At 37.0% G+C, this 21,530-nt stretch overlaps 1 protein-coding gene across 1 annotated transcript in view; it reads right to left on the bottom strand.

The window, feature by feature from the left end:
- The window catches only part of LOC126183699 (beta-1,3-galactosyltransferase 1-like), a 77,030-nt gene extending 57,980 nt beyond the window's left edge, over positions 1-19,050 (bottom strand). The window contains exons 1-2 of the mRNA XM_049925880.1: positions 18,820-19,050; positions 3,922-4,114 (exon numbers count right to left, since the gene is read on the bottom strand). Of these exons, the coding sequence (XP_049781837.1) occupies positions 3,922-4,114; positions 18,820-18,822 (196 nt within the window). The 5' untranslated portion in view covers positions 18,823-19,050. The remainder of the gene's footprint in view (positions 1-3,921; positions 4,115-18,819) is intronic.
- Between the last annotated feature and the right edge of the window lie 2,480 nt (positions 19,051-21,530).

Genomic DNA, 21,530 nt, shown 5'->3' with positions numbered 1-21,530 from the left:
TTGAAAACTATAAAAGTGTTGATGAATGAGGAACTGACGAAAGGAAAATGAAAATTGGTAAACAGAATTTTATACAAGAGGACCTACAATGTGATGGGGCAGAAATGGTTGCTCATCATCTCAGTTCATCTGTGGTGACCTATCCTTAAGTATTTCCATGACACTCCAACATCCGGTCACTTGGGATTTGTGAATACTCCAGAAAAACTCAGATGCAGATATCACTGGCCTGGTGTGTGTGTGTGTGTGTGTGTGTGTGTGTGTGTGTGTGTGGATATGTTGGTACGGGTCTTCAGTGTCCGCGCAAAAACTGTTTGAGACAAGTGTCGGTAAAATACACTAAACAGGAGTATAAAACAGCATGTAAAATAAAAGTAACAGAAGTCAGAAAACTATATGCGTACCCGCACAGAAGCACGGAACGAAGTATTGCGTCAATATTAGAACACTGACTAAACAGGAGGAAAAGGGTATAAGGAACTAAAACAATATAGCAGATGAATGAGGTTGGCTGACTGCAAGAATAAAAAAGGAGGAGCCAGCAGAATGACACCTGTTTTCCCTGCCACTGGAGCAAGTATAGTTGGTGTTGTACCAGCAGGGCCAACTTCTCAGCTGGGTACACAGCCTGCAACAATTGTAAGGGAATTTGAACAGACGAGAAACCGTTTGCCCCGAATATGTCACTGACCTGGTCTCTACCGATCTGTTATACACTATCCGAATCACTGTAAGGAGTGCTAATGATAGTAGCACATGCCACTATTACCTCCAGGGCATCTGGTACAAATCCCACCTGCAGCAGTGCCATTCCTGAAATTGGAATCGATCTCTTGAGAAGGTTCCCTAAGCTGACAAATGTCAATCAATGGATAACAGTCTGCACTGACTATCTCACCCACTACGCTGTCACCAACACTGTGCCAACTTCAGAAGCCCAGAAATTGCAAAATTCCTTGCAGAAGATATCATTCTGAAACAGAGAGCATCTAGTGTGACAATATCTAATCGCAGGAAAGTTTTCCGTGCAAGACTAGTATCACAGGTAATTTCACATTGTGACATCACCCACAGCATGACAACTGCATACCATCCACAGATGAATGCCCTCACGGAATGCTTTAATAAGACAATGGCAGATATGCTCTCAATACACATTGATGTTGAACAGAGAGACTGGTATACAGTGCTACACACTGTGACATTAGCATACAACACAGCGAAGCAACACACTACAGGCTTCACACCATTCTTTCCAGTCCATGGTCATGAAGCTGCTATGACAATAGCTACACTGTCCCCAGTTCTACTGGACAATAGTCATGTTGACTATGTGGAACATCCTACCACTAAAGATGTTTCAATACTGACAATTGTGTCGTCAAAAATATTAGAACAAACAAATTATGTCACACCTACAGTTTAGCCAAAACTGATTATACTTCTAGTTACAGAGCCAACAACAATATTGAATGAGGATAACAAGTTAAGTTATCACTATTTTATGAATAATTCAATCATACATGTTTTCAGAGGCAGAATACATTTCACAAACATATGCAAAGAAGTGATTTGAAAGGTTTGTTATAAAATTATACTTTGACAGTCTATCAGATATGAGTATTGGGATTTGAACACCCAGGAGAAAGACCGAGAGCACTATAACAGCCAGCACCAGCCTGTGAGGTACAGCCCAGGAGACTTGGCATGGATTTTTATGCCTTTGCGACAAGTAGAGCTATCACAAAAGTTACTAAAGTGCTACTTTGAGTTTTTTTGCATCCTTAGGTGCTTGTTGGGTGTCACATATGAAGTCTAGGATTATGATCCTTCTTCACACCAAAAGCACAGAGACACTGTGCATGTCCTCTATATGAAGTCCTACTACAGCTGAGAGGTGCAGATCTACAGTTGAAGGTTCGAGGAAACAGAACAACCGCTCAACGATAAAGCTTTGGCGTGAGTGGTGGTCTTCAATGCTGATCACAGTGAAAAGGATGTAACATCAAGGCCAGAACATTATAATATACCAGCACCATGATACAGAAGGCCATTGGCAAAATCTAAATCCAGGATGTAGTGAGAACTTCTGAAACAGTGGGTTCCTGTTTCTCCTGGAGAGGGAGCAATGCTATGCACTGTGGTGCATGCAGTGCAGCACAGTGGTTATCCTCACTGTTTGGCATGTTGCACATCATCAGTTCAAACTCCACCACCAGTAGTTATTTGATATTTAGTATATATCATTTCTGGAATGTTCTTGACATATATTATGTTTGTAATGTTTGTATAGTCTTGAATATTCAGTTTTTGTATAAATCGTTGCACTCTGCATTCTGTTCTTGCTGTATGCTGGTGTTGGTAATAAACTTGCTGTCAGTTCTAGCGTGTTGTATTTCATTGATGGTCCTGTTTTTTTATTTGGACTTCAGTGTGGTTACAACCAGACAGCAAGAAGATTTTTATGGTACTACTGCATGATCTTCAGTTATTAAGATTTCACGATTTTTGTTATTTCACTTGTGGCTCTGTTCCTCAAAACTAAAGCCTACTGGTATGTGCATAGTCTTAGAAAATCTTCAACATCTACACTTCACTGATTATTCTCAGTCTTGAAATATATGCTGTGCACAGAAAAGACCACTCAATTTAAGAGAAATTGGATTTATTTCTATCTGTCTCAGGGCTACAGTACGCTGAGCATTTTTACTAAAATTACTATAATTTATTTCTGACTCTGGTTTAATACGAGTGAGACAAAAAATTTTAAAAATGGGTGAAATCTGGTTCACTGTTCACTTTAAGGAACAACAAACAACAGCAACATTATATGTAGTATTCTGTACAAGCATTGCATGGCTGGACTGCCCCCCCCCCCCCTCAAAACATCAACATCATCATCATCATCATCATCATCATCTCTATCTCTGTGACATTCCACATGACAGTCAACCATAGAGATTAAGTGGGAGCATGACTGTGATGCCTTTGTTATGATTTCAATACGGATTTGATTGTGGGTGCATTTGTTGATTTTTCACCTCCCACAGCTACTGTCTTTTGTGGCACTCTGCAAAAAGCGCATTTGTCGTTTTGGAGAATGATCACTGCCCTTACCTACACACATAGAGTACTCCTGGGATTCAAGCAGCTAATGCCTCTAAGATTTTGTACTAAAGTCTTCACCTCAGGAATGCAGTTAGTTGATATTACATTGTCCAGTCAAGGATCAGAACACACACTGTACTCAATTTATTTTTTTCTTGAAGGTCAGAATTGTTACCATTACATTAAGAAATAAGGATAGTAATCACAGATTAATAAGCTGCACAACAACTGTCAAACCTTTTAATACGAATTCAGGAAGTTACTGTGGGCCTGCACAAAATAATGTGTCGTGACAATGTGCTTCACTGGCTAACAAAACATGTAAGCATTTCTTGAGATTTCCTCAACACAGGCATTTCAGCTATTACCTTACAATCTGATTCTTACCCTGTATGGATTCTTATTGTTCCCCCCCCCCCCCTCCCTCAATTTAAAAAAAAACCGACCAGTGACTTTTAAACCACAGAATCAGCTTGTTTCTTTGTAGCTCTCCTGAACAACATACATAAGGAGGCATATCATGGAGTTTTCAGTTAATGTTATGAGGAGATGCACTGTGCACATAACTTTATAGAAAGTACCTGATTACTTTATCAAAACTTTTAGAGTAGACTGTACAACTTCAAGTCATAATCGGGAAAATCTTTTATTTTAGGTACTATGCATTTCTGATCAAACAATGTGGCTCTTTAAATACTCTTTGCGAATTGATTTCAGTTGTCTGTCTGTATAAATCCTCCAGATGCAGACAAGATATTCCAAAGATATACCACCCTTAAACCCTAGAAAGACAACATCATGCAAAGAACTTACCAATGTGTATTTGGTCTTCACGTGTACGAGTCTGATGATATGCTGGGACATACAGCATTAACAGAAAGAATAAGAACACGAAACATGCTACAAAACATCGTAGATATCGACGGCTGTGGCCATGATGGAACTCTGTGTGTGTGATCTGGCTGAGAGATGGGCGCACTTCATGTAGTTTGTGCACCCTCTCCATCTGGAACAGAAACAGTTTGGTTTAATGGCAGACACATACGTATACGTGTCAGCACATCAAAAATGAAAATCAGGAGCTGCTTTCCACATAAAAAGAATAAAGGCCAAGTGGGTAGCAACACACAAAAATACCTAAAAAGAGTGTTACCATGAATTTACTCTCAGACATATATTTAGTTCAGAACCACAGCAACTAGATTATTCAGCTGAATATGAGCAAAAGTTACAATGTGGAATCCCTCCCAGATTTTTTTGGTAGTTTACGTATGATGTGTAAAAAATATGCATCAAAATAAACTTGTCTATTGTCTAATATAGGTTTCCTGAATCAACCTTGCAGTGTTAAATATTACGAAGTGTTTTAAACATGGTGCAGATGTAAACATTAGGCTATGCTACAGGTCAATCCGTTACAATAACCTTTGTTTGGCATTAATGTTTGCTGGTTTCACCAACTCACTAAATTAGGCCTATAAGCATCCAGGCTAATTTACACCTTAGGCTACACTACAGATAGGTCTGTCAACATGATCAGTATTTCAGAGAACACACTCTAACCTTTGAGATGAGATGAAGAAGAAAGTAGTGATAACTTACAAAGTACATAAAATAAAGAGGCTGTGCAAGTAAAAATCCAGGTAAACTGCTTTTATTCATTCTTTGATAACCAGAATTTAAGCAATCAGTAATTGGTATAAGCATAAAAAAGGTACAGTTAATTTTTTTGATAGAACTGAAGATACTGTAGATCAATAGGACAATTTGTAACTTCAGTTAGCCAGACACTGTTAAAAATATGAAGATTCTCTAGAAGTGTCCTCAGATTAGGGATGTTTTCTTTATTCAGCTCCATCTTAAAGTCTGACAAAGAAGTTTCCCACATTTTACAAAATGGAGGGCAAGTACAAGAATTTTACAGAAAGTCTGATGTAATATCAGTATCAGTTGATCGACTGGTAACTAATGTTACAAAATTTCAGCTTAGTTAGTTATGTCAGCGTAGTTGGTTATTTACTCCAGACAACAATTGTGTGTCTGAATTTATACATTTTTTATATAATTGCACTGTCCTCAGAATAAACATTTAAAGCATTTGAGAATAACTCTCAATTGGCTGGGAAGAAGTCGCAGTAACAAAACTACTGGTACAAAACAATTGGCAATTGGAGCACCACATTTCAATAAAGCAGTAAGATTACTTGAGTTATTTTACAAAATAAAGGGACTGGTATATGAATGCATGGTTTTACAGCAATATGATAAAATTCTCTCAAGCTTCCAGCAAAATGATGTCATTTAAAATCCATGAGCTTTTGAAAGAGCACTATCTAGCCATTCTCAAGTAGTGATTGCCGTGCGGTTGCTGTCGCCATCCTTATACTGGGTCTCTCAGTTAGTACAATACAAAATTCAGTTTAGTGATATGTATCAATAGAGACAGTGCTACCACCAATTTATTAGGAAAGCATAGGCGGAAACACCAACAATGCGCACAGTCTTCCCAACACAAAACTATCCACACCTACTTGGTATGCTGGCATTCTGAGGCCTGTATTATCTTTCACTGGCCGACTAGGATGACACAAAGCAGCTCATATTTTTGCCATTATGTGGCTCAGTAACAGGAAAGACTAGATGGCTCCAAAGGAGACAAACAATCGATTTAGTCGTCCATGTTTACTTTACTTTACTTTGTTGCTTCCATTGATCATTCCTGTCATATTCCTGAGTACTGACCATTTCAACTTGGACACCCTGTATAAGGATGGCAGCAGTATCATCATGACAGCCACCATTTGACAATAGCCAAGCACTACTCAGTCACAAGCTCATGAATTTTAAACTACTTGAGTTAGTTGGAAGCAAGAGAGAATTTTATCAATAGGGACTGGTATTCTGTTGAACTTTGTTTTATTCACTAACACTACTATAAGCAATCCAATAACTGATAATCTGTGGAATTTGCACTTGCCAAATAGCATATAGCTCAGTCAACGAAGACAAAAAAATGACGATTAGGGGAAAAAATTCATGTTGTCGCAAATTTTTGTATAGTGTTAAGGGGGGAATGTCATGAACAATGTACTAAAAATCCTGATCTGTAGGGCGTGTGTGTCTGTTGGGGGGGGGGGGGGGCACATTTAAATAGCACTTCTTTTTAAGTTTTTCTTGAATAACTTGAAAACCGTGGCTTCTATCTAGTGGAAACGTTTCCCAGAACGAAATTAAAGTATGCTGAATTTTCTACAAAAATGGTCCAATTCATGTTTTCTCTAGGATCAATAGTTTTCACATTACAAGGGGGTGAAAAATTGCAAATTTAGAAAAACAATGCCTTAATGGTATACAATTAATGTTTATTGTTAAATGAAGTTGATTAAGACCAGATATTAAATGGCTCTAACTCATTTACGTAGTAGAACAGTACTTATGGACAAATATTGCTCTGATGATGTAACAGGTGGCAGCAAGTAAGGGTGGAGGTTTGGAGAGAGGAGGAGGGGGATGGGTGGTGGAGGGTAGAAGATGATGGAACACATGACGTGGAACGATGTTAAGCACTTCCCTTATTTGTGCGTCTGCAAAACAAAGAGCATGTTAGTGAGTCCTCACTCCACCTACACCATTATGTTCCAAGGACCAACTCCAGGGTGTTTACCAAGTTATACTGACCCTTCCACAGCGCACCTTGCAAATCACTGGTGACGCAGTGCGCAGACACAGCTGGAGATTTTTGATATTTCACAAAATGCGTTGTACGATGACACATGCAGGAAGTGTTTAATTTTCCACAACTGCATTAACAGTAAGTGGAATACAGATATTAGTTATTAATAGAACTACACATTTGAAAAGAATCTATGTACATCTCTGCACGCCACCTTGCACCAGTAGATGGGAAACTGATTGCTGGGAACACTGTACATTTGTTGCGGCTTTTTCTGGGAAAGACCCCTTCCCCCACCATGAGAACTGCTCGCTCTTCAATTTACACATGGCATTTTATGTCCACTTCTTTCATGTGAGTCGACAAAACAACTTTACTGTTGAGTGAGTTCAGTGGTTCCCTCTACCTTTAGAAGGTATGTTTGTACCTCCCACTTTTTGTTTATACTACTACTTAATGGCTTAGACAGGTTCACAAATCAAAAGTTTCATGTAATAATTACTTGTTGCAGTTTATATGATCGTGCACTAAGAGCACGAAACGTGTCATTCCTTATTAAATATTCTAGCAGAGACTGTCTTATATTTGGAATTCATTTTACTAAGTTATTAGTTACTTACCATGATTAAGAGAGACTGTACATGAAATATGTTCCTATACACAATTGCAGAGAAGTGTTTGATCTGTGAGTGTGATGACGTCGGAGACCTATGCAATGTTGTTGGGAAAGGAATATGTGGATTGCTAAATGCCAGTTATTTGAGGAAAGATGGGAAAGCTGAAGGTTTGAGAAACGAAACAAGCGGTGTTGTTCATGCATCTCGCAGGAAAAAGTACACTATAGGTGATTCAATTAAAAGGTTTTTAAGAGAATCTCTTTCAGAGGAACAGCCTTCAACATCAGCTGGAGTCAAACAACTGCATTCAGCTGAAGCAAAATTTGATTTTAAAACTAACTGTCTGTTTTGTGCAGAAGCAATTGATGAATTTTTTTGATAAACAGAAGAAAAAACCCAAAAATGGCATTGGAAGGTTTACAGTTATTATAATAAAATTTTAGTTCATGCACAGAAGAGGAAGGATGAATGGGGAGATACCATCCAAAGACATATCTGTTCCATTAGAGATCTACACACTGCAAATGCAAAGTATCATGAGGATTGCTACAAAAGGTTCTTCATCGGTTCAGTGCCTAAATCTAGACAGAGTGGACGCCATGAGAATGAAGAAATTAATGCATCAATAGAGGAAATATTCTATTACATAGAGGGGAATTTTGACTGACAGTTCACCTTAGAAGAGCTGTTGGCGCTAGTTTCTGGAACATTACCTCACATAAAGACAGTCAAGGACAGACAGAGAGAAAAGTATGGGGATGCTATTGTTTTCAGCACAGTCCACACCAGAAAAACTGTTGTGTGCTTTCGTAGCTCAGGCAACAAAATTTTAAATGATGCATGGTATTCTTCAAAGTGCCAAATGAACAAGCAGAATAGGAAAGAACTGTGAAGGCAGCTGCCACTATAATCTTAGAGGATATTCAGTTAATGGTGTATGATTTTCTGTTTCTCCACCCAGTGACAAATTCTGTAGTGAAGCTGAGGAAATGATACCTCGTACACTCCATGTCTTCACGGACTGCATATTGGTGAAAAAAAAAAACGGGGCAAAACAGAAAATTAAAAGAAAGCTGACACCTATATCCCATACCCTCATTGCTGCCATTCACCCTCATTCATTCCTATCACCTATACTACATGCTGACACTCTCTTCATTCACAGCAAGTACGGATCAAAAACTTTGATCATTCTACTAGCTGCTTTCGGATTCAGTGGAACATATTAGAAAGTACAAAGCTAGAGCTATCAGCTGTCTGCCACACTGAAAAGCCTGTCCCAAGTGGAACATTTTGTCAGTATGTATTTGACAATGCCAATTTCAATGTCTCCACTATCGATAGCTGGAATACTTTCCACAGTATTTGGGCATGGGGGGGGGGGGAGGGGGGGGGAGGGCATCAAATGAAATGCATCACCCAAGCCTCAGCTCTTCCACCATCTAAAGAGGTCCAAAAGGTTAAATTGGCTCTCTCTGGCCACAGCAGTAGACAAACTTGGTGTTGTGGAACTTCAAACATTTGAACACCCCAGAAGAAATGCATTATGGCACATTACTGCCCCTGACTTTAAAATAATTGATCCCATTCCCTCTGACATATTAACACCCACCACGTCAGATATACTGTGGATGTGTGTTAAATGGCTTCATTCTGTGCAGACCACTCCACAAGTGTCAACAGTTCCCCAGTGAAAGGGATTTATGCAGCCTCTCAGTAACACAATTAGTGTTGAAAGAAGTGCAGAAAATTTCCTCACGTTCATCAATTCACCACCAAATGACTACAATACAGTGTACACAGATTTACAATACACTGCTAACAATAGCCAGCTGCAAGGTGCCATAATTTGTCTCGTTACTTTCGACCAGGCTCGAGAAATCCAGTGTGGGATAATATCCGTGAGATTTGGAGGATTTCATACACTCAAATCGTTTGTGGGGTGCACTGATCACACAATGGCATGGTCTGGGCTGAAAGAAGTGTTAAGCTTAGTTTACGCCGCAAATTCTGTTGAAAAGATGTTATCTGGACATGCTTACAACATAGGTATTAGAGAACACCTACTTGTTCAAGTGTTTTATCTCTGATCATTCAGGAAGATGCCAGTGTCTCAGAGGAAGGAAAGAAGAGTTTTATCAGCATTTTTAGCAACAAAGAAGATCTTACTGTACAAAAAATTGAGGGAGATGATTGTTTGGCATCACTTTCAAATAAATTTAAAAATGAGCTGGCTCGTCACACAGACAATGGACCTATTGCTGCTTTGTGGGTTGAGTATTTCAATAACGTTTCATTAATGAACAAGTTAATCGATTTTGAATGTCATGGTAATGGGAATGGATATTTGGCACGTGTTCACAAAATGATACCTTTCTTTCACGCAAGTGGTAATTTTCAGTATGCAAAATGTGCACATCTTTACATGCAAGATATGATAGCATTACAAACTAGCCGGCCAGATGCGTTCAAGGATTTGCAGCTAAGGATTATTTCACCATAAATAGAACTGCATCTTCTTGGGCAGGGGTTTGGTCAGACACAACCATAGAACAGACTAACATGCTCCATTAAAAGCTCAGGTGGTTTGGCATGAGGAGGAGTCATAACTAACTCCGTTCTAGCAAAGTTGGTTGGAGGATCTCCTGGAGCGGCCACCATCTGCTCAGCATTAGAGGAGTTTACTGGAGTGACTTTATTAAGTGGGAACCAGCATGTTGATCTCCGGGTGTCATGGCAAATTAGGGATGGGCAAGGCCGGGCAAAGGTCTATGAGTGGTTCAGTGACCATCCTCCTTTTTCAAAAATGAATTCACTAATGTCTCTCTTGACAGGGATAACCGGAAACTCAAAAATAAATAGTTACCAAGCCCTAGAAATTGGTTCCAGAACCATGCAGAGTCTTGCTGGTTGTAATTTTGGTGACATAAAACAGTTAAAGAAGAATGTGGTGATGTCTTTGGCATGTGTCATGGTACACATACAAATAGTGCACCATGGCTCGATCTGGAAGAAGAAGAAGAAGAAGAAGAAGGAGAAGAAGGAGAAGGTGGTGGTGATAACAATACAGTTGTTGATCTTTGAAATTTACAAATCGAAGATAAGATGATGTTTTATAATAACCAATGTATGTTTTCTGTTATTTTCAAGTTCATTAGGCATTAAACACTAATTTACACCAGTAAAACGCTGTTTTCTTTTCTTTTCTTTTTTTTTTTTTTTAAATTGTGTCTTTTACACCCCTTGTAATGCGGAAACTAGTAGTCCTAGAGAAAAAATTAATAGGAGTTTTTTTGTAGGAAATTCAATGTACTTTAATTTTGTACTGGGAAACAGTTTTGTTAGAAGCCATGGTTTCGAGTTATTCAAGGAAAAAATAAACAAGTGCCCTTTAATCCCCCCCCTCCCCCCCCACAATGCTCACACCCTACAGCTCAGGATTTTTAATATGTTTTTCATTACACTTCGCCCTACCATTCTATAAAAGCTTGCGACTACACAAATTTTTTTCCCCTAATTTTCCTTCGTTGACTGGGCTAGTTGTAGGAAACGTCAGAATAGCTGAATGTCACTTCAAAGTTTCCTGAATAATTCTAACAATTTTTTTGTGCATCACAATGTGTACATGCCCCACTACTGACCCCGTAAGAGAGGACAGGCTATCACTGCTACTTACTTCTGTTTATCAGTAAATGTCATAAGGCTTGTCATTTACAAGATGGAGAAAACTACATACCTACCTTTGGATAACTGACATTTATTATGAAGCTGGTAAGCAAACACAAAAAAATAAGCATGTAACAAGTTTCAACAAAAGACTGACATAGTGTCTTTGTATAAATATAGTGGAAGTAACAAATCGTACATTAAGTAATAACGCTATTTTGCTTACCTACTGAGTAATAATGTCCATTACAATCATAAGGATTATTTAATAAATAATAATAATTCACCTTTTATTTTAATTTATGACTGTACTTATGAAGTAGCATCCATATCAATGGGGATTGCTGGCTTGGAGCACATTACTCCAAAAATAACTCAATATTTTCATTTTACTATTTAAAAAAAACAACAATAAGAGAAGTGAAGTAGCACTATGTGTTTGAAGCTGATAAGCACTAAATTCACAAGAGAAATTAGTAAATTTTGTAAGGGTTAGTTCCTTTATAACAAGATGACAATACACTGCTCAGATTTCAAGCCAGCTACACAAAATTATGCAAGAAAATTCATTACCGTAACAAAGTCTACTGTTGCATGAACTTTTCAGACCTAATCCGATTGTTTATGCGTTAAATTTTGGCAAATCAGTGCGTCTTTATTTGTAAAAAAATTAGTGTTCCCTGACACTAAAGGAAAATTGTCAAAAGTTCAGTAGAGTGGTTCCAGTCTTATCTGGAAAAAAGGGTCGAAAAGATAGGGATATTTCACATCTGCTGATGAAAAATTCTTGGTAAAACAACAGTCAAAGAAGAAATGTATAAACATGGGTGTACCAGCATATTGGGTTCGATTCTGGTTTCAGAGGATATCAAAGGTTCAATTCTATTTTTAATGGTTATCAATGACTTTGCAGACAGTCTGAAACATGAAGACGCAATCCTCTTTGCTGAGGACAGCAACATCACAGCAACTGATAAAACACCAGAACTCTTACTAGTAAAGGCAAAGAAAACATTCAAGGATGTTTATGATTGGGCTTTATGCAGTAAACTAATGCTGGACTAAAGAGTATGTACTCCTACATAAAGAGGGGAAATAACTCTGCGACATTAAGCATAGATGATAAATCTAAATATTGTGTAACAAATACGAAGTGTTTAGGGGTGAATATAGATATTCAATTAATGTCAAATGAGCGCACAAAGTTACTGGCAAAAAGAATCTCATCAGCAGGTTATGATATTTTCAATGATTTCTTTATTAATCTGTGAAACAATTTACACTGTAGGGATTTCATCATACAAAACATTGAAAAATTAACAGCTTAAAATTAATCTATTATATAGTAGTCATCAATGACTTTTCATTTAATCTAATTACATTTGTTTTTTAACCTTAGTTAATTATTATTACTATAAATAATACAGTACTACTTAAATAAGGTAATTGTTTCAATTCTGGTACTCCATTACGACACAAAAACTTTTATTTTGTAAATAATCTTTTAGTTCTGTTTGGAAAGAGCAAATAGTTTCTATGTCTTTTATATGTTGTGGTACTTTATTACATAATTTGATGCCAATGCACAATGAACTCTGCTGAGCTTTAACTTTATTTTTTTCTGTTCCAGATGCAAATTATAACTTGTTTCTAGTTTTATAATCATGTACCAAACAATTTTTAACATAGTAGTCATTTTTTTTTACATAACACTCTAAAATATATTGACAAGGAAAAATTAATATTTGCAGCATTTTAAAAAGTTTGAGGCAATGATCCATGCTTCCACTCATGGTCATTATACATGCAAACAATATTGTTTGCCCACACTTGATACTTTGTGATAAATCATTAATGAAAATAAGGTACAGTACTGGACCTAGCACACTATCCTGTGATAAGCCTATATTTATATATTTAGAGTCAAGAGTATGTTCTTCAATATATTTACAGCTGAAACTTCCTGGCAGATTAAAACTGTGTGCCCGACCGAGACTCGAACTCGGGACCTTTGCCTTTCGCGGGCAAATGCTCTACCATCTGAGCTACCAAAGCACGACTCACGCCCGGTCCTCACAGCTTTACTTCTGCCAGTATCTCGTCTCCTACCTTCCAAACTTTACAGAAGCTCTCCTGCGAACCTTGCAGAGCTAGCACTCCTGAAAGAAAGGATACTGCGGAGACATGGCTTAGCCACACCCTAGGGGATGTTTCCAGAATGAGATTTTCACTGCTACTTGATAAATGTGTAACCTCAGTTAACTGCACTCTATTTTATAGATATGACTGAAACAATTTTTTCACCAGCCCCCTTATTCCCAATTCATCTAGTTTAATTAACAGTATTTTGTGGTTGACTGTGTCAAATACTTTAGTTAGACTGAGGACTATACAAGGTACTGTACCCAATGCTTCTACAACATGTTTTGAGAGATACTCAATTGTCAATTCGGTACCTTTTCCTGGTGAGAAACCAAACTGGTCATTGGAAAGGAGGTTGTATTTATTTAAATAGTTAATAAATCTATCTTTCACAATAGTGTTTATTATTTTTGCAAAGCATGAGAGTAGTGAAAGTGGCCTCCAATAGTGTATATCTTCCATGTCACTTTTTGAAGAGAGGCAGTAATTTTGCATACTTTAAATAGTTAGGAAAGCAACCCTATTTGAACAAATGTTTTATAATGTCAACTAACTGTGATGTTAGGCTCCCTGCACAGTCCTTAAGACAAGCTGGAACAGCATACAAACCTGCTGAAATTTTATTTTTCAGTTTGTTAACTGGAGGTGCTGACATGTGTGAATATTCCGAACTATCATTTTAATAAGTCAAGGTTTCAAAATACTAATATGAATTCTGTACAGAAGAATGAAAAAACTTATAGAACCCGACCTCAAGGAACATCAGTTTGGATTCCTGAGAAAGTAGGAACACGCGAGGCAATATTGACTCTACGACTTCTCATAGAAGATACATTAAGGAAACACAAATCTGTGTTTGCAGCATTAGTAGACTTAGAAAAAGCTTTTGACAATGTTGACTTGAATACTCTCTTTGAAATTCTGAAGGTAACATGGGCACAAAACAGGGAGCAAAGGCTATTTACAACTTGTGCAGAAACCAGATGGCAGTTATAAGAGTAAGGGGACATGGTTGGGAAGGGAGTGATGTACTACAGAAGAATGTTGAAGATTAGATGGATAGATCATTTAACTAATGATGAAGTACTGAATGGAATTGGGGAGACAAGAAATTTGTCGCACAACTTAACCAAAAGAAGGGATCAGTTGATAGAACACATTCTGATACATCAAGGGATCACCATATTGGTATTGGAGGGAAGTGAGTAAGTGTGTGTGTGTGTGTGTGTGTGGGAGGGGGGGGGGGGGGGAGGAAGCAAATAATATAGAGCGAGACCAAGAGATGAATACAGTAAGCAGATTCAGAAGGATGTAGAGTGCACTAATTATTCAGAGATAAAGATGCTTGCACAAGATAGAGTACCATTTAGTGCTGTATCAAACCAGCCTTTGGACTTTTTGACATACGGGGCTATTTGAAATTTTTCTTGTAATTTTGTTCCTCTGCTGCTGAAGTAGTTATTTATATAGTTTGCAAAGGTTTTGGAGCTATTAGGGTCCCTTGTATCGGATCTGTACGTTTGTCTTATTCATCTTTCTGGTACCTGTGACCTCCTTTACAATATTCCAAATATTTGTTTTTGTTTTCAGCTGAGAGTATTTGGAATTATGAGCCCTCTTTGCTGTAAGCAGAACTTTCATGTTTGTTTCCCTATCCTGTTTATAAAAGTGTGAGAAAGCTGTATTAGATTGGCTGTTGTTTATGGACGTGAGGTACTTCAGTGTTTGGGGTGATTTTTTTATGCCCTTTGTTGTCCATATGTTTTGTTCCACTGATGCTAATGAATTTTAGCAAAAGTCTCTTTGAATTTTAGTTTGAACAGTGTCCTGAAATTTTTGAATTTTTCATTTGCATCTACCTCTGTGTATACTACTCCCATGTTTGATTTGCTATTTGTTTGAAAAAGTCATACCTTTTTGGTTTAGAAAATATTCATTTATAAATATGGATTTTCAATGTTTTTGCTGTGGCCACTTCCATATTTACAGTTTGACTTGAAGTGGTCAGATAACCCTAGCTCTCCTACACCCACACTACAGTTTTCTTTGTCTAAATTTGTTAAAACATGATCAATAACTGTTATTGATTGGTCTGTTATTCTTGTTGCTAACCATTGACACTAAATTGAAACTGACTGATGCTTAAGAATAAATTACAGGTGGTATCACGATTCAGTGTATTTATATTTAGGTCTCCATATGTGAGGATCTTGTCCTTTGGAGTAGATATCATATCAAGACCCTATTTAGTTTAAACAAAAATATATTTCTCTCTCCGCTAGGAGATTTGTACACACATACAATAGTCAATTTTCTACACTTATATTGGTCCCTTAATTTATTGCTGACAACTCAAAATGCTTCTCTTCACTGACTGCACATAGATCACTCTTGAATTGTCCGCCCCCAGTAGCTGAGTGGTCAGTGCGACAGACTGTCAATCTTAAGGAGCCTGGCTGGGTCTGAGATTTTCTTCGCTCAGGGACTGGGTGTTGTGTTGTCTTAATCATAATCATTTCATCCCCATCAATGTGCAAGTCACCGAAGTGGCATCAAATCGAAAGACTTGCACCCGGCGAACGGTCTGCCCAACAGGAGGTCCTAGTTACACGACATTTACATTTACTCTTGAATTAAACGGACACTTCTATTTTACATAAATACAACTACCCCCATACTTCTTAGATGTTCTGCTGTAAGCACGTGCTAAATCGTAAACCTTTAAGATTACATGATTAATTTCTGATTCTTTGCACCAATGTTCTGCGATAAGCATCATTATGCCTAGTCGAAGTACATGCCACCCCTTCTCAGACACCTGTCACTTAGAAATTTCTTCGGGTGAAGGAATTGGAGTTCTATCATCAGTTTGTAACAGTCATTGTCTTGTGGCAACGTTCCTATATACATTCAATTCTTGGCCATGGGACTTCTTACTAGAGATTGAAGGTACAAGATGGACATGACTTTTAAACTTGCAAAAAAGGGACTATAAAAGACCTATGATGTGCAACAGTAATGTCTTATAATTCTCCTGAGGTCAACATCCCACTTACCATAGGAATATGCCAACTCAGTTTTTCAGGTAGCCTATTGGGAGGACATGAAGACATGCATTGGACTTAGCTGCATGTTCATGGGCCCAGAGCAAGCTTTCTAAATACACTGGAGTTAATAGAACGGGCATAGCAGCATGCCCAAGGTCCAGCAGTCATTAGTGGATGTTCTTACTGCACAGTAAAATTATGTTTTGTTTTATGTTATAAGGAGCAAATTGTGCATAAATTAAAGGACATTATACAATAGAAACAAACCAAATTAGGCAATGTACTTGTTAAGACACTGACATATTACAGTGGATGGAGTTTGCTCTGTCCAGCCATCCCAATTTAGGTTTCCGCAAATCATTTCAGGCAAATGCTGGGATGGTTCCTTCAACAGGGTCACTGCCAATTAAATATCCTTGCCTCATAGAAGCATACTTACATACTATTTGTGTGTGTTTATTTTGATCTATTTATTTTCATTGTATAACAACAACAAATCCTATATCACTGTGAGATGATCCCTGGGCGAATAAATAATCCAAATCACATAGAAACTCAATAACCATGACATTTTCAGAAGTTAAATGACAGTCTGTCAACAACCTTATACAAGTACACGTTATTTCAAGACACAGTTTCTCCTTCAGGGAATCAGGTGGCAACTGTTAACTTTCTGAAAGTCCAGAAATCCCAAGTTTCATTATAAGTATTATTGAAATATATGTATTATGTTATGGAACATTTATGAGATAATCATGCTTGTCTATATAGAAGTGACAAGCTACACGTGAAGAGAGGAGATTTTGAAATATGCACCTTTCACGCAGTTGGACCGAAATCTCATGTACATACATAATTATCAATTAATGAATGAACCCAAGAATTGTGGCAGGAACTGTGAACTGTCATACAGATTTCCATGTAATTTTAAAACTCTACTTATTGTCTGATAGAAATTTTACTCAGTTGGGGAAGAGTGACAATTTTTTTATTTGCATAATTGAGATCTTTGGTTACACTACAATTTATGGAGATAACATTTTTTCCATGCCTTTATGAATGTCACTGTTTTTAAACAGAGCAGTTGTTAATAACATTAGAGAGGAGTAACTACACTACAATAAAACAAGAAAATCCAATTCAGAAAATCGTTAAACTGTGCCTAACAAGGGTTAAATGACCTCTTCCCCCCCCCCCCCCCCCCCACACACACACAACTTCACCCAACCAACAACTCATACCACCTCTAAGAACAAACCAATTGCTCCTAAAGCTAGGAGTGTTGCACCTGATTTTTGTTTCTACCAGCAATGCTGGATATGTGCCGCCTCAAAGTAAATATGTGCTCCTTGTAAAAATGTTGTAAGGATGTTGTCAGTAGGCCAATGCATAAACTGTCTATAAGACACTTCTAGCTGCTGCACATTTTCTGAAATGAACATTCCATGTAAGCATTGAGCTGCACAACATAATTATTCCACCAATAAAACAACTGATACACTTAGGCTACATGGACCTATAATGTATAACCCCACTTAACACCTTACAAACATTTCAGTTTGAAATTATATAGGCCTACTGTTAATAAGGTAACAGTAACAATAATGTCCTTGATGTGCAGTAGACACTACTAAACTTTTAAGTAATAAAGTATGGCATAAAAAAATTGTGTAAATTAAAATGAAGTACAAATGTTTCTCTCATGAAACTGAACGGAAGCTCTAACTGCAATGCGCTCATGTCACTTTCATTTCCTGGCACACACGATGCTAAAGGTTTTTACATAATAAATCTTCCAAAGTTTTATTTGCTGAAATTTCTGGAAACGCACACCTTACGTGAATACTCAATATGCTGCCGTTCACAAGTACTACGTAGCTTTTATACAATTGGCATTTAACAATGTAACAGCTATGCTGAATGTGAGATATAACATGTGACACATGATACTTTAAGTCTTCAGTCACCTGTGGCTTGTTCTTCTTATAACTCAGAGCTGTGTTTAACTAGTTAACGGTTCAGCAATAAGTGGTATGAATTAAGTGACACCAAATATAGTTTCCGTATTCTACTTGTTCTCCTGCGTAACAACGGGACGATTCAGTTAGCATACGGGCAACAGGAATAGTTATGAAGCTCAGCTGAAGCAGACCTGCATTTCAGTAACCAAACGTCATGCATCTTCCCTTAATAAAACACGTAAAACGTCTTGTTAATTCGGAAATATTAGGTTGGTCTGCTATAATCCAAGTTAAGTTCTGATTGGATACGTACAATATCATCATTAAATATGTAGCAGCTGTACATCCAGTTTTTCACTCTACGCTGATGTCACAGAATTAACATATCAAACCGATGATCCAAGGATAAAGGTGTCACTTGGCATAAATTGCTCACTGACGAGATTCCCACATCAGTGTGTCCCTAACCACCTACATTTTTCGACGTTCTGTTATCTGCTAAACTTTTGTAGCAAATGACGTAAAATAATCAAGCACATCTAAACTGTGGAAAATTACTGTATGCCAGCTTTAGATAGTAATTATAAGAACTGTCGTGAGCTTACCATATGACAGCTTTCATGACATTATAAGCAGCAGGACTTACTACAGCTATTTCATCTTTCGTAGGTGTTGGGTACAAACATGCACACGCAAAATGTGATCACATATCTATTTTTTAAATACTTTCTTTATTTTTCTTAAACGTCACAAACAAATCATGCTCCACTAACTCAAAATTTTACACCTAATCTGCATTATTAGTGAGGTCCGTATTCTTGTTAGTCACTGATTATTTGACAGTCAAATCATGTCTTTGCAGCAGCGATGTTACGAGTGTAATGTGAGACACTTCTTGCGTACATTTCCCGTCGAGGGTGACTGTATGCCAGATATTGCAAAGCAGAGTTTCTTTTTTGCTCAGTAACTTTATTAAGTCCCTCAAAAATATAGAAGAACAATATTACGGATTCGGATCTTCATACAGAGGGCAGTATTAAACACAAACTCGATACCTGAAGTAATTTGGTTTCAATAATTGCCAGAACAGCAGTGATAATTGCCATTAGAAGTTACAGAAGAGTAAATTGGCATCATCGAAACTATTTTGTCAAAAAAAGATATTTCCGTTATTAGTAACCGAAATGGGAATATATAGTTCCTTGACTTGCCGTATATCTCATCTCAAGTATGAGAATATACATATCACACATAAATGAAATACACTGTATAAAATAGGACACATTCAATCATGTTTCGATAGTCGCCAATGAAATAAAAATTTATCTTAGACATGTTTTAATAACGCTCTGTCACTTCTTCAACTACTAGTGTGACAAGATCAAATATTACGACATCTCCTATAAATGTTCATAAATTACAGACCAATGTTCTTAGTGTACATTATCTATTCCATGTCACTATAACCTCTAGTTACCATTGGGTATTTCTGCTTTTTCCACTGTCAAATTTTCACACATCTCTAACTTTTTCTACTATTATTATTATACTTACTCATCTTCAAATCGTTGTGAATAGTGGTATCCACCTAACCACTTAATTAAATAGTTTACAGGTTGGAACTTTGTACAGAAATATTTGCATCTAAGACAAATATAAATATCATAAACATTTTAATCAAATTACGTATATGTATATCTATGTACATTCAGAGTCATATGATGAAGTGTTTTAGTTACCTCAAAAGATGCACTGAAATTGTTTTTGCTCGAATTTATGAAATGAAGAGTTTCTATATACTTCTACAGTTAAATAATTTCTTTACCATGTTTCATAATTATCAAATTTGCTGACAAATGCTAAAAATTCCCTATCCTTCCATAATATCCATAATGCCCCTAAGGACAAATCCGACTGTTGTCCTTATTTCTGTTTCATTAAGTTAAATAATTCTTTTGTTACACCAAATCACATTTATACTTCTGCTATTCTTGTACAGTTTTTGTTGTTGTTGTTGTAAATCAGTTTATTCGAGTCCTTTCATGAAAGGGGCTGTTCTTACTTGTAGTAACGCTGTTTGTGGTGTTAGAAAGTGGTATGGGAATGGTTTTGTAAACATAAAACATACTATTAGTTTATTCATGTTTAGCTCAAAGGGCCAATCCGCAGTGTTTACTTAGGAGAGGAAGAACTTCTTAGCTGAGATCACTACAAAAAACTTCATTGTAGATAACCAGTTTCGGTAAAACTAAGTTACAATCTTTAGATCTGTAATAAAATTACAAGAAGTGCTACAAATTGTTATGTAAATAATGGAACATTAACCCATATAAGAACCAAATGACGACATACCATCATAAAGGTTATTACAAGCATCCCATATCAGCTACACACTAAATCATTCCATTGAATTTACACGTACATAAAACGTGAAATGAGAGATGCATTGGCATGTCAGAATTAAAGTTAGTATGTGCGCCACAATTCGCCAAAGCATTGGTACTTGCAGTTTTGTAATGATATAAACCAAGTATCGTAAACATGATGTTTAGGGTTCTTTAGCAGTATTCTGTCATGAAGAAGTCACCAAAAATATTTTATAAGATAAGATTAGAGTAGTACTTGTTCCATAGATCATGAATACAACACTTCGTAATGATATGGAATGTGTCAGGTAAATAAAAGGTGCCGATACAAGATATTACATTTTACAAAATATTACATGACACTTAATATTTTTAATTTTTTTTGTGGGGAGTGGGCAAATTACCCACTGATTATATCCAAAAAATCATCTAATGAGTAGAATAAACACTTCAGAATAATTTATATGTGTATATTTGGAATCATGGTTATTTTTAAATTGCATATTTGACTTTTACTAATGGAATCTACGTACTGCAGCGACACCTGATGTGCTTGTGGTCAGTTTGTCTCATGCATTGCTTATTGACAGCTAATCTTGTGAAACCCTGTTATGCATGACGTGTTATATCATGGGAACGATGTTTTCGCGAACTGTGGTGCACACGGTAATCTTAATTTTGAAGTAGCAACGCATATCTCATTTCATGTACCTGGAATTTCAATGGAAGAATTTTGTGTGTAGCTGGCATAAGACGTTTGTAATAAGTGTATTTTTATTTTTTCATATGTGGTGAGAATATCCACCAGTAATATCATTTTAATTGATCCTTTAATTCTCATTAAGCACATTTCTTGCATAAATGTATTTGCCTTTAAGTGTAAAACAGTAATGCCCGCCACTTTAATGTCATATATACACTGATAAGCCAAAATCATCAGTATTGTCCAC

Source organism: Schistocerca cancellata, chromosome 4 (assembly GCF_023864275.1).
Source record: "Schistocerca cancellata isolate TAMUIC-IGC-003103 chromosome 4, iqSchCanc2.1, whole genome shotgun sequence".
Classification (NCBI taxonomy): domain Eukaryota; kingdom Metazoa; phylum Arthropoda; class Insecta; order Orthoptera; family Acrididae; genus Schistocerca; species Schistocerca cancellata.
Note: the sequence above shows the minus strand (reverse complement) of the source record. Positions and strands in the feature narration are given on the sequence as shown.